The sequence below is a fragment of the Pongo pygmaeus genome, chromosome 22, assembly GCF_028885625.2.
Source record: "Pongo pygmaeus isolate AG05252 chromosome 22, NHGRI_mPonPyg2-v2.0_pri, whole genome shotgun sequence".
Lineage (NCBI taxonomy): Eukaryota > Metazoa > Chordata > Mammalia > Primates > Hominidae > Pongo > Pongo pygmaeus.
This window is the reverse complement of record NC_072395.2, coordinates 43,988,609-44,003,485: the sequence shown is the minus strand read 5'-3', so window position 1 is coordinate 44,003,485 and position 14,877 is coordinate 43,988,609. Positions and strand designations below refer to the sequence as shown.

Here is a 14,877-nt window from a genome sequence, read left to right as displayed (position 1 = left end):
GGGTAAATGAAAGGTAAATCTCAATGTAAACTACACTAATATGTTTGTACTTCCCCAAATCTCCTCGTTGTCTGTCCTGTTGATGGTGTGTCAGAGGTACTGATTGCAAACGTTTTCGCAGTCACAAAAATATTATTGGAGGTAACTTAAAAGGCAAAGCATTGATTTTACCTGTTCACAACAATCAATTCTATTTACAGCATTACCGCAGTTTTTTTTTTCTTTCTTTCAAATAGAGTTGGGGTTTCACTCTGTCACCCATGCTAGAGTGCAGTGTCACAATCATGGTTCACTGCAGCCTTGAACTCCTGGACTCAAGTGATCTCCTGCTCTAGCCTCTCAAGAGTTTGGGATTACAGTTGTGAGCCACTGCGCCGGGCTCTATAGTGGCTTTTGACTTGGCCTATGATCCCTGTCTGAGAGAGTCCGCAGTCCTGCTCTGGGCTTCTTCATTCCCTGAGACTTTGTCTCTCTAGATTGAGCCCTCTTCCTCTCCCCTGGGCCCCTGCTGCATGCCTGGCAGTGTGCTCAGTACTAGGATACGGATGGGCATTCCTGCTTGCTCTGGCTGCTTCTCTGGCCACAGCTGAGCCTTATCTTCAGCTTTCTTCTCTCTCTGATTGGTAGCAGAGCTGTCATGCTTTGTTTCCTGGTAAGTAGGTGGGGACAGGAATGTCCAGAACAAAGAGGATAATTTCTCCAATTTCTATCATTAGGGGAAAGCCGCTCACCTACTACTATTGTGAGTAGTACAGGGGAAGCTAGAGTAGGAAATTGCAAAACTCTGTTTGTATGGGATTAAAAAAAAAAAACAAAAAAAAACTTGACAATGTTGTTGTCTACACTTCTTAAGCTGGGAAGGCCCTGAAGTATGGGAGTGAGAACAATGCCCTTTCCCACTTGAATTCCCTCTTCCTCCCATGCTGGTGTCTCTCCTCAGCTTCCTTGAAGCATACCACTGTCACCTCCTGCTTTCTGGCTTTCTGGTATCATGAAATTCCCCCTAACCACTTATTGGTTATCTACTACCACGTAACAAACCACTCTGAAACAACTTGTTCTACTTGCTCACTGTTCTGTGGCTCAGCAGTTTGGGCCAGGCTCAGCTGGTTGGTTGTTCTGCTGACCTTCCCTGGAGTCACTCATGTGGCTCTGTGATCCAGTGGCCTGACTGGGGCTGGAGGGTTTAAGATGGCCTTAGTCACTCCCACTTATGGTGACTAAACAGCTGGGCCTTCTCTCCTTGGCGTCTCTCATGGGAGGCCAGCTTGAGATTTCTTTGTATGGTGGGCTCAGAGTTCGCAGCAGGGCAAGACCAGAGACTGCAAAGTCACTTGAGGCCTTGGCTCACAATTAATATATTATCTCTTAAGTTGCATTCTGTTGGTCAAAGCAAATCACAACACCAGTCCAAATTCATGGAGTGGCGAAATAGACACAAAAGTCTGTGCTTAAAGAGATGAAAGAAATAATCACTGTCATCTTTGCAAACGATCTGCTACAAACTGCATTGCCCATTTTAATTCATTTTATTGATTTTTACCTTCAGTTAAGGATAGAAAACATGACATATGGGGGTAAAAAAAATATATGCTTTAGAATCAGATACACCTCCAATTATTGATTTGTAGGAGTTCTTTTATATTTTAGATGTTAATATTTTGCTAGTTATATGTATGAAGATAACTTTTATCAGTCTGTGACATGTCTTCTTGTATTTATGGTGCCTTTTTACAAACAAAAGTGTTTAATTTCAGCAAAATCTGAATTTTCAATCTTATATGGTTTGTACTCTTTCTATCTTGTTTAAGAAATCTCTCTCTCCCCTGAAGTAATAAACACTGTCTTCTATATTTTCTTCTAGAAGATTTACAGTTTGGGCTATTCATATACTGGTTTATATCTCTGGTACTGATTTTTGTGAATGGTGTGAGTTAGGATCCAATGTTATGTTTCTTCATGTGGGTAATCTACCATCCTAGCATCATTCGTCAAATATTCTATCCCTTTCTCACTGGTCTGCAATGGCACAACTGCTGTATTTCACATTTCCATAAACAGATGACCCCCAATTTTTTTTTTTTTTTTTTTTTTTTGAGATGGAGTCTCACTCTGTCACCCAGGCTGGAATGCAGTGGCACAATCTTGGCTCACGGCAACCTCCGCGTCCTGGGTTCAAACGATTCTCCTGCCTCAGCCTCCTGAGTAGCTGGGATTATGGGTGCGTGCCACCACGCCCAGCTAATTTTTGTATTTTTAGTAGAGATGGGGTTTCACCATGTTCGTCAGGCTGGTCTCAAACTCCTGACCTCATGATCCTCCTGCCTCGGCCTCCCAAAGTGCTGGGATTACAGGTGTGAGCCACCATACCTGGCCAGATGGTCCCCAATTTATGATGATTTGACTTAATGATTTTTTGACTTTATGATGGGTTTATTGGGACATGACCCCATCATAAGTTGAGGAACATCTGCATGGGATGGAGGCACTGTTTCTGAGCTCTCTGTTCTGTTAGCCTGTTCTGCACTGCTTTAGATTACTGTAATTTTATAATATGTTTTTGAGATCTGGTAGGTAAAGTACCCTAATCTTGTTTTTCTTTTTTAAAACTGTCTTGGGTATTATTGGCCTTTTTTTCTTTCATAAAATATTTAGTTCCAAGAAAAATGTTGCCAGTGTTGTCTGCATCTGTACAGATTCTTTGGTATTGCTTGAAACTTACACTGTGGCCTAATATGTGGTCTATTTGCATAAATTGCTAATTCTTATGGAAAATGTATATTCACCAATTTCTTGGGAATAGGTTTGAAATGCATTCATGGATCAAACTGTATAATTACTGATTTTTACATCTTCTGTATCCTGACTAATCGACTGTGTCTGACATTTTTGAAGCTTTCTTTATGTTTGCCTAATATAGTTTTCCAACCTTTTAATATTCTGTGTCTTTTATGTTTAAGTCTATTGCTTCCATATAGCATGCAGCTGGGGATTTGTCTTGCACTGTTTTTTTCTATAATCTAAACATGAAGTTTAAGTATTACGTTCAGCCTATTTTACATTTAGTTAGAATATCTATGTATTTTTATTTGTTTCTATTATATTGTTTTGCTGAATTTGTCTTGCTTGTTTTTCTTTTCCTTTCCTGTCCTCTTCTAGGTTGCATTTATAAATTCTGCTTTCTCCTTTCAACCTATATAATCTATTTCTGTTCTTTTAGTGTTTGGTCTTAAAATTTTAACGTGATTATTAACAGAAACCAAAGTTAGTATTTCTAGTTCCCTCTTGCATAAAATTATGAAATGGCTTTAAATATGATCACTTCCACCATTGTTTTAGTTACAGTTTATATATATATTTTTTGGCCCCAAGTACCTTTTTTGGGGAGTTGGGGGGGTTGTCATATATACTAAAACTTACTTGGTGTGTATCAGCTGTTTATCATTTTCGCTTGTATACCGGATCTTTTTCTTTCTTTCCCCACCTGAAAGTACATCCTTTAGAGAACTTTTTCAGTGAGATTCTGTTCATGATAAACTTTCACATTCTTTGTTTCTCAAAAGTCTTTATTAAAGTCTCCTTCGTGGATGATATTTTAGCTGAAAATGCAATTCCATTTTGATAGTTTTAACATTTGAAGGTTTCTTTAGGAGCTCTAGTAAGTTGATGTCTTCTGATAGATGTTCCAGTCTTTTCTCATTTCGTCAATTTACATCTCATCTATTGAGTGTTCATTTCATTGGTTATAGTTTCTATTTCTAAAAATTCTATTAATTTACTTGTTTTTTGAAATTATCTCTTTCTTCTTCTGTTTTATTATTATTATTATTATTATTATTATTATTATTATTTGAGACAGAGTCTCACTTAGTCTCCCAGGCTGAAGTGCGGTGGTGCGATCTTGGCTCACTACAACCTCCACCTTCCAGGTCCAAGTGATTCTCCTGCCTCAGCCTCCCAAGTAGCTGGGATTACAGGCATGTGCCACCACCCCCGGCTAATTTTTGTATTTTTAGTAGAGACGACATTTCACCATGTTGGCCAGGCTGGTCTTGAACTCCTGACCTCAGATGATCCACCCGCCTCCGCCTCCCAAAAGTGCTGGAATTACAGGCATGAGCCACCGTGTTCAGCACCCTTTCTTCTTTTAAAAAAATATTTTAAGCATACTTACTTGACATTCTACATCTGATCATTGCGGTATCATTCCTTGGGGGTCTGATTTTGTCAGTTATTGTGTCTGTTGCCTCTTGCTCATAGTGATGTGTTGCCTTTTGTGTTTTATAATACAGGATTATGGGTTCTTGTTTGACCAAGCTCTATCTCTGGGTATTATATGATATCATCATTAAGAGTGAATTCTTCCAGAGTAGATTTGTTTTTGCTCCTACCAGATGCCTTGGAATCCAAACACGTGAAGTCAGTCCTATGATTAGAATATCAGGGGGGCCGGGCGCGGTGGCTCACGCCTGTAATCCCAGCACTTTGGGAGGCCGAGGCGGGCGGATCATGAGGTAAGGAGATCGAGACCATCCTGGCTAACACGGTGAAACCCCGTCTCTACTAAAAATACAAAAAATTAGCAGGGCATGGTGGCGGGCGCCTGTAGTCCCAGCTACTCAGGAGGCTGAGGCAGGAGAATGGCGTGAACCCGGGAAGTGGAGCTGGCAGTGAGCCGAGATCACACCACTGCACTCCAGCCTGGGCCACAGAGGGAGACTCCGTCTCAAAAAAAAAAAAAAAAGAATCTCAGGGAACAGGCTGGGCCTGGTGGCTCATGCCTGTAATCCCAGTACTTTGGGGGGCCAAGGCGGGCAGATCACCTGAGGTCAGGAGTTCAAGACCAGCCTGGCAAACGTGGCAAAACCCCATTTCTACTAAAAATACAAAAATTAGTCAGCATGATGACAGGCATCTGTAATCCCAGCTACTCAGGAGGCTGAAGCAGGAGAATCACTTGAACCCATGGGGCGGAGGTTGCAGTGAACTGAGATCACACCAGTGCATTCCAGCCTGGTCGACAGAGTGAAACTACGTCTCCAAAAAAAAAAAAAAAAAAAAAAAAAAGAATCTCAGGGAAAAAACCTGCTGTGTTCCTCTTCCACCCTCCTACCCCAAAGTATAGGCAGAATTTCTTTTTCCATCTCTTTTTCTTTTGCCAGTGAGCACTTTTTTCTTTTAGTCTATGTCTTTTTAGACTGAGGGGTGTGGCCCCTCAGGGGAACCATATGAATGTGGGAGATTCACTTCTAACTGCTGAAGTTGTACTGACCCAAGCCCTGTTTTCTGTATCATGTATCATGGGCTTACAGTTAAAACCGAAGGCTCCAGGGAGTGGGTCTCAAACTGGGTGGTGCTGCTGTTGGGAAATGTGTGGGTGCATTTTTTATTGTCACAGTGGCAATCAAGTCCTAATCGTTTGGTGCTCAGGAGCCAGGGAGCCTAGTGCCAAGTGTACCTACCAAGTGCACAATTCTGCCCCAAAAGAATTGTCCCCCTGCTAACACCAACAGGTTCTCACACCCTGTGGGAAACGCTGTTTTAGGGCTTGGGGATTGATGGATATACTTAGGCTGCCATAGCATGGACACTACCCCACTTCCTTTATCAACTTTATCTTCTTCATTTGGGTTTTTGAGAGTTTTTGGAGCTCAGCTTTGTTTAAAAAGGACATTTGTTTTACTTTATTTAGCATTTCTAAGTGTTTTGTAGAAGTAGATTTATTTGTTTGCTCTTCAGGAAACCTGGCTCTCACGGTATTATTAAAAATGAAAATCCAGCCAGGCACTGTGGCTCATGCCTGTAATCCCAGCACCTTGGGAGGCCGAGGTGGGCGGATTCAGGAGTTCAAAACCAGCCTCGCCAACATGGTGAAACCCTGTCTCTATTAAAAATACAAAAGTTAGCCGGACATGGTGGTGCACGCCTGTAATCCCAGCTACTGGGGAGGCTGAGGCAGGAGAATCACTTGGACCCAGGACTCAGAGGTTGAAGTGAGCTGGGATTGCACCACTGCACTCCAGCCTGAGTGACAAGAGTGCAACTCCGTCTCAAAAAAAAAAAAAAAAAAAGAAATCCTTTTATTTGCTTTCCCACTATTTTATAAGCATCAGCTATCCTAGGCATTGTGAGTGATGGGATGTGCAGGGTTACAGCATTTCTCTGCACAGTCTATGGGTTGTTCAACTCCAGGAGGTTGTGATTCTGCAGACCACAGTGTGAAGGGGGCCCCTGTCAGTCATGCCTCCTGGCTGCTCTGGATGTCCCACTGAGGATGCTGTGGTTCCTGTGATCAGAGCACTGAGTGCTGTTGCCATTGTGTTCCCAGATGAGCTTGTCAGCTGTTTCACATCACGGATCAATACTTGTACCTAGGTCATTGCCCCCGTGCAAAATATTCAAGCACTTTTGCTTCAGCAATGACAGTTGACATAGATGATATCTGCCAAGTTAACTGAGCTTCCTTCTTTGACCACTACCACCTTCAGAGCAAGTAATGAGTGATCGAATAATGAGAAGAAACACAAGAAAATCCAAGAGCCAGAGCCAAAAGGTGGGGAGACAGACAGAAACCTCTAAGCCATTCAGGGTACACTCACTTAGTTGGTGCTTCATTCCAGAGAAGAAAGGGACAGTAGGAGGCAGCATTGGTGCCAGGTTTGCTCAGATGTCCACTTCCTCCCTAACTTTCCTGGCCAGCTTGGACCTGAATAGAAAGTGTTGCCAGGCAGCTTACGGCTGTAATGGTGTCATTGGAGCAAGGTAGCCACTTTGCAGACGGAATCTTTCATCTAAAGCATCAGAGGCTCCTTCTGCTCCCATTTCTTCTCTTTCCTTCTCTCTTGTCTGGTTATATTGATAGTGCTCTAGTCCGTGATCCAGTGCCTCATATTTTAGGACAGTGGTACTCAATCCACTGTCTTCTCAGATTCAATTAGAGAAGGTTTTTAATGTTCTAGAGTCTTTCTATTCCAAGTGTGGTCCATGGACTTGCAGTTTTGATTAGTATCATTTGGAGCTAGTAAGGAACACAGAATCTTAGGCCCAACCCCATGCCTGTTGAATGAGAATCTGCATTTAACATGTTCCCCTGGGGATCCAGATGCTCTGTCAATTTGAGAAGCACCCCAGGGGAAAGTGATCCTCATATTCTCTTCTCAATGCAGAGGACCACTATAGAGAACCACTGTGGTGGGCACTCAGTAAATAGCAAAGGAAGAAAGTTGCTTGCACTTTTGCACAGAATATCATGGGAAGAGCAGGTATTATAAGATGTTTATAGTTTGCCAGACTTGGCAAAAACAGATGTTGCAGGATTTTTCAGGTAATGGATATGGGACAGTCATTTTTTTTGTTGTACTGTTCTCAGTATGGCTTATTTAATTATTTTAGTAATTAATGAATTAATTCATCAATTCGCTAATTGTAAAATCAACAAAATCAGTTAATTTTTTAGTATATAACATGTATATTCTTTTATTATAAATTATTATTGTCTTAACTTAGGCTGTTGTAACAAAATACCATAAACTGAGTGGCTTAAACAACAATCATTTATTTCTCATGGTTTTAGAGCCTGGGAAGCCCCATCATCTGGGTACTAACCAATTCAGTTCCCTGGTGAGGGCTCTTTTCCTGGCTTACAGACAGCTGCCTTCTTACTGTGTCCTTACATGGTAGAGAGAGAACGAACTCTGGTTTCTATCTCTTCTTATAAGGACACTAATCTCATCCATGGGGACCCCACCCTCATGACCTCATCTAAACTTAATTACTTCCCAGATATCCCTCTTCTAACTATTACATTGAGGGGTAGGTCTTCAACATTAGAATTTGTATGGGGGGAGACAAAGACATTCAATCCACAACAATTATTATTTATTATGAAAAATATAAAGTAATAATACTAGTAGTAACAGTAACAGCTATCATTTTAATTTGATTGAGCCAAGGTGATGGAGCTTGTACTTGGAGGGTCTTACAGTATATGTACACGTCATGAGCGAGATTCCTTGTCCCCCTCACACAGGGGTGGCTTTTAGCAATTACTATCCATGTTGACCCACATTTTCTTCTGATTTCATCTGACAGGGCACAGCCTCTGCAGCGAGCAGGGCAGCAGTGCTGAGACCGCTCCAGAGGAGACTGAGGGGCCAGACTTGGAATCCTCAGATGAGACTGATCACAGCAGCAAGGTGAGAGATTTTCATTTTCACATCCCATGCTTTGAACCACTGAAGAATCACAGCTGACAACGTCACCTACACAGCTGTATGTGGTTACCAGGCCTCTCCATGGACGAAGTGTTTTTGCTTCTGAGATGTTGCTGAATAGCAGGATATGAAATCCAAATTACAGCCTTGGTAACAAACCTGTATGTGAGAATATAGGGCAGAAATCACTCGTAATGAAATAAAATCCCTTTTCTTTAATTTCTGCCACTGCTGGAGCTCCCAGTTAATGCCATAATTTTATTCCATTTCCCTATTACGTCTTCATTTGTGTAGGATGAAACAGCATCCAAAGTATGTGGGATTGAGTCAGCTATGCTTTCTTGCTACTTAGGGTTTCTGTAATGAACTCTTTTTGAATTACCTGCATTCAGCTCTTGTTAAAAGTGAGCAACTTTTATGTTAAAGGGAAAGAAACCATATTTTAAAATTAATCCAAATACACTTTCCCTTAGTTGAACATAGTAAGAAAGTTCTCCTGACTTTTTGGTGCAAGACACTGAAATAGTTGCCCATAATTTTTTTTTTTTTTTTTTTTTTTCCGAGATGGAGTCTTGCTCTGTTGCCCAGGCTGGAGTGCAGTGGCGTGATCTCGGCTCACTGCAAGCTCCGCCTCCTGGGTTCACACCATTCTCCTGCCTCAGCCTCCCAAGTAGCTGGGACTACAGGTGCCCACCACCACGCCTGGCTAATTTTTTGTATTTTTAGTAGAGACGGGGTTTCACCGTGTTAGCCAGGATGGTCTCGATCTCCTTACTTCGTGATCCACCTGCCTCGGCCTCCCAAAGTGCTGGGATTACAGGCGTGAGCCACCGCACCCGGCCTGTTGCCCGTAATTTATCATGGTTCTATTCCATTTCATAAAGAGTTCCATGGGTCAGTAGCCTCTTTTACCACAGTCTTCAAAACACAACCCAACTTGAAACCTCTGTGTTATCTGAATCCAAACGACACTGCCCCCCCAAAAAAAGCAATTGCGTGTGATTATGTTTCCATACTTATTCATCTTTTTCTATAATGTTGTTGAGATATTTATATTCCTCTACAATCTCTCATTTTTTTTGCTTGACACTTACTAGTTGCTTAACCTAAGCAAATCACATAACTGTATACTTTTGTTTTCTCATCTGCAAAATCAGGGTGATTCTTACCTTTGCTTGGAGATTGGATTTTTGGGTGGGTCAAATAATATAACTATGAGAAAGCACATTGGTAATGGAAAAATGCTTTTCAAACGTGAACTATTATTTTGAAAACCTACATTTGTACATTTCCTGTTTTGATTCCCCCTGTATGTGTATATTCTGTAGGACTTTCTTGTGTGCACATATTTGATTCTTCAGTATCTTTTATCCATATTTGTTTCTCTTTCCTGACTGTAGGATCTTCATTCTCAGTGTCTTTTTAAGTTGGGCACAATATAAAATTTAATATTTGAAAGCAACATTAATATTTATAGACTGAAAGGCATTATGTTGTTGGTTGTTAATTAAAAAGCAGATCATTGGAAATGCACATGGTTCCTTTTAAGGCAAATTAAAAAAACCAACTGCTTAAAGTTCCTTTTTATTTAGGTGACCCTTACATCTCTTTTACCCACTTACTTTTGTGGGGTCGGTCAGTTGTCCTCAGGAGAAACAGATATTTCTATACGGATGTAAGACAATTTGAAGGGTATCTATTAAGTTACAGTATTACAAGAACTAAAAATACTAATTTTCAATTTCTAACTGGATTTAGGCAAATAGCTATTTTTCCTGTATCTAAAATATTTATTTCGGAACACTTGAAAAGTATTGGATCCAAAATGATTGGGTCATTTTTACTTTACTGTGATAGGTCAGTGTTCTCATCTCCTTGTGGATTTTGAGAGAGATCGTTTCCGTGTTAAATATAGTGAGTCATGAGGTCATAAACAGAGTCCTGTATAATATGAGGTTCTGGCAGTGGAGAGGACGGAAGAGGCTCCAGGGCTTTGTTGACTGGTCCCATGTGTCGCTCTGACTCCATGGTTCTTTTTCCAGAGAACAAGGCTCTTGAACTTATCTGGAACATAGAGGGTCAAATATAGAAATAGACGGTGCTGTTCGAAGATTTTCTGGTAGAAATTCTTAGTGGGCTTTCTAAAAAGGGACAGAATTTTCTCAAAATTATTGACAAGCTACTCGAGAGGCTGAAGCAGGAGAATTGCTTGAACCTGGGAGACAGAGATTGCAGTGAGTCAAGATTGCGCCACTGCACTCCAGCCTGGGAGACAGAGTGGGACTCCATCTCAAAAAAAAAAAAAAAAAAATTAAGAAGTTTGGGTGATGATTTGAATATTTTTAAAGATCATGCAGTAGACTGCACTCAAACCATAAGTTCGTATTTCATTCTGCTAGGTTGGATGTGGGGAGCACTGTGTAATTCTGTGTCTGAAATAGTTCCTGGTTTTGCTTTGATTCAGACTTCATCTTCTTTATTTGAAATTTTGTCATGCAACTCAAATTAGTTAGCTAAAATAACCTTTGGTCAATTAAATTTCTCACTTAGGATATTTGAACTCAAAAAGCTTAAATGAGCAGTTCTTGGTGACTGGGTTCTACTGTGTGTTATTAATAATAAATGAGAAGTAATACTTATTTAAGGTCTTGTATATATTAGGCACTGTTCCATATTAACTCATCTTAGCCTTACAACACCCTTGAGAGAGATACTATTATTTGCCCTATTTTATAGATGAGGGCACTGGAACAGAGAGGTTAAGCGACTTGCTGAAGGTGACACAGCTCTGTGATGACGAAACCGGGATGCAAACCCAGTTTGGCCCCAGGTCTTGTGTTGTTAATGGCTATGTTAAAACTACCTTGTATCCAGATTGTTAACGTCTGGTGTTAAATACCAGGCTTCATAAAAAGAAGGAATTAATTTATTAGTGGTGCTGTTGGCCGTTTATATATACAGCCATAAACCACTTAAATTTTTTCCTAATGCTTCATGTTTCTGTGTGTCTCTTTTTATGATTTAAAGTAAGAGCAAACAAACACCTTAAGTTTCTTGATCAAGGCTAAATATTTTTTGATGCATCTCCTATATAAGTGTGAAATTTTTCTTGAGGATAAGCTGAAAATTATTTTTCAATCATTAGCTGTCTAAACTCGGAAGCATGATTTAGCCTTGTCTGAATGCACCAGGCTGAGTGTAGAGATGTAAATGTGTAAATAACTAAATAAACAGAAACAGATAATCACTTTTTATTCCAGCTGAATATGTTAGAGCTGTTGATTTTGTTTAATATTCTTGGTTTCTTTCTAAATGGACTGTTTTACATAATATCGGTCAGCATAAAGAAAAAGCATGTTGGAGTTCTGTATGTTTTTCACTTGTATTGAATAGCAGTTTTTGCTATGTGTGGCCTTTTAGAGTTGAGCAAGTAAATAATTGTATGCTTGTTGTTGAGCGTGGTGGTACTGGAATGTCACAGCCACTGGGGAGGGGCAGGGGAACGTCACACTGCAGGGACAGTCTAGCAGCCTTTCTCTTTCTGAGCTGCCTCCTCTCTCTTGTGACTGTGGGTGACAACCTCAAAAAGCCTCATCATCACTGGCTGCTTTTTTCTCTGCTTCTCATTGAAAACTCTTGTTTCTGGAGATGAATGCTAATTAGCTTCAGGGCAGTGCGGTCATGTGTCATGCATTCCAAGCCTCCTGGCAGCTGTGATTTTGTTTTCCATTTAGCAAATGTATTAGAATAATTTTCAGGACATTTCCATTAGGAATGACTTTTTCTTTCTCAACCATATTGTTTTTGTCTCAGAAATGTCTGCTTTTATAACAAAGTATGAGTGGAAAAATGTGAAACTATCAACTGTTAAAAAACACACACACACACACACAACTTTTCTTAGTTGCCTGCTCTTGACTCAGTGTGGAATGCCTTGAAAGTTGTCGGAGCCGGGCAGGTTTAATATTCCTGAGCAGTGCAGGATGCTGGCCAATCAGCTGATCTCAGGCTGCAGGGCAGAGACGCTTACATCCCGGGGAGGCATTTTGTGCTTTGTTTTCTTGCCAGTTTCAGCTCTCCCTTTCTGGAACTTTTGTTGTTTAGCCAGGTGAAATCAAAGCCTGAGTTCTGGTCCACAGTTTAGCCTTTGACAGCTTCCCAGAGGGCACTGGTGGGAAGCGAGTGCAGCTCCGGGGTTGCACCGTCGCTGTCCTTGCTGTGTTGAGACGTGGCCGTAGATTTTCATGGGAAAACCAGCATGGGACGTCCATATGAGAGGATGCTCTCTTCAGAGCTAGGAGGCGTTTGGTGCTCTGGGAATATTTTAAGAAACTTCTGTCTCCGTGCTGAACACGTCAGGTGGTGGAATTAATTACCATGAGAATACATTCCTGATGATGTCTGCACTGTGGAAAATAAAGCGCAAGCCCAGGATTGAAAACAATGACAAGTCCGGTGACTCTATATATCGAACACTTCATCTGGTGAGCGCCTTTGCTGTTTGAATCCTATCTTGCTAGGTTTGATTATGTTATGACTTTCTAGCTCAGTTGTTTTTCAATCCAAATGACAGTGATTATACCTTTCCCATTTCCCCATATTCTGTCCTTTTACCCTCTGGATCCCCTTGTTCATAAAGTCTGTGTTGTGGCTTTTGGTGGGGGAGGTGGGGAGGTTCGGAGTTGGTATGGAGTTGAATTTGCCTAGCATCTTTACATTTTTCTACTCTTTTATACTTAAATGGCAGAAAGATGTAATCTGCATTTTTTTAATTTAATTAATGGTCAGTTGCATTTTTTGCCTTTGTTTTGGTTATTGAGATTTTGATTGTGTTTTGTGTTATGTGCATGGTGAGACTCTCCCATCCCCCCTCAGAAGGGGCTGTCCGAGTGATCGGCAGGGAGGTCTGGAAATAGGATGTTCAACTTGTTTCCTTTTATAAGGCTTGAGGTGTTTTTGACTTTATTTCTGCTTCCTTGAGAAGGAGATAGATACAGAAGGGTTGGCTCAGGGGACGTGTTACTGGTTTGACAGCAACTGACCTATTTGAACAGGTCTATTCCTACAGTAAATATTAACTCTCCAATGAGGAAGTGTAGTGGGGTAATGGCAAGAAATAATTTAGCAAAATCAGATTCAACCTTTTAATAGTTTATTATTAATAGCTCAGTCTGTCGACTATTAGATGTTGTGTCATTTAATCAAACTTAAACTTCTACAGCGCATACACCTGATTTGCTCAAATAAGCCTTCTTCCTTCTTGGATATTTCTTCTTTGAAGTTTGTTCAAGAGGAAACTGAAAAGGTGATCGAGAACTGTAGGGATTACCATTGTACATAATGTCTCTGAAATTATGGAGCGCATTGTCCCCAAAAAAAGCTTAAGTAAAGGCTATAAGATTTTAGGCCACTCTGGCCCCTTTTAAATCTGTGGGATGTGTTAAATCGGTCAGACTCAAAAGAACAGTTTTAGAACTGTGAACTCATCTAGAGTTAGAAATTGCCTTTGGTGGTTGCATAACAGGAAGAGCTTAAACAGCTGGGTGGCTTGAGTTGATAGCGTGTACTTAAAAGTCTACCCCCCTCTTTTTGTACTTTCTTTTCATCTTCCACAGGAGGAAAGCAGCATTATAAACATTGAGCATCACACTGGTCTCACTAAAGTGGCCCATTTCCTGTTGCCATTGTCTTCTCCTTGTCTGTATGTTGGTTGGATAATTCTTAGTCCTGACAGTGGAAAAGCTCTGCTACCCTTTAACAGTTTTAAACTCTCAAAATGCCTGTAAGTGCTTTTTTAGTTTCCAGGGTGACTGATTACAGTCCTCAAATAGGGGAGAGGTTTGTACTTTCCCCACTGGAGAAACCTGGTCTGCCTTCCCCTTGCTGGAGTCCTAAGCTGCTTGTCCCACATCCAGGATACTTGGCTTTTGGGAGCATGTTGAGAACCTCCCATTGAGGCGACCTTTCTTGGCACTTGTGGCTACAGCGCTTGGTGTGGGAATGACTAGGATGCCATCTCTAACACTCAATGGTGGAGCGGGGCAAAGCCTTCCACCCAACTCCTCCTACGTTCTACATCATGGCTAAGCTGCATGGAGAAGGGCCTGATGGATTTTGATGTAAAGAAGTTTGGCCACAGTAAAGAGGGAGGGGGATTTAAAAGCTGAGCCCCACAGTATGGAAAAATCTCTAGCTTAGAGGTATTCTAAAGAAAACCTGCATTTCATAATTCCTTCCAAAAAAAATTTTGGGAGGTATTATTTTAATAAAACAGAATTTTCAAACTTGATGACATCCTTTTAAGTTGTTTCCAAGCCAATTTTAAGAGCCTTGTATGTAACACCCCTTAACAACATGTATGTGCATTATAACTTGTAATTGTGCATATGGTACCTTTTTATTCTTTATTCAAATAACATAACGTGCATTTGACAGTAAAGAGATTACATCCATTTGGACTCAGTTCCTTGTGCTACACCTGAGGATTGGTGCCTTGATTCATTGAATAGGGTTGCCAGTGGGGAAACTGCTTTGCCCCTTGCTCAACTTGAGAGACCACTCAGCTAAGTCTATCCTAGGCTTAGGTCGTACCTAATAAGGAAGGGATACTTAAGGCTGTGAAATGTCCAAAGAGGACCCAAGGGAATTTTAGCTGTCCCCTGAG

General features: G+C 40.9%; 1 protein-coding gene across 12 annotated transcripts in view; it reads left to right on the top strand.

Annotated features, from left to right (window-relative positions):
• TIAM1 (TIAM Rac1 associated GEF 1) overlaps nt 1–14,877 on the top strand; it is a 485,833-nt gene that overhangs the window by 430,999 nt on the left and 39,957 nt on the right. For 11 of the 12 annotated variants that reach the window (XM_054468477.2, XM_054468475.2, XM_054468478.2 and 8 more), the window contains one exon: nt 8,092–8,195. In XM_054468477.2, the coding sequence (XP_054324452.1) occupies nt 8,092–8,195 (104 nt within the window). Of the gene's footprint in view, nt 1–8,091; nt 8,196–12,205; nt 12,698–14,877 lie in introns of those variants that run through there. The other variant, XM_054468483.2, reaches the window with a different exon arrangement.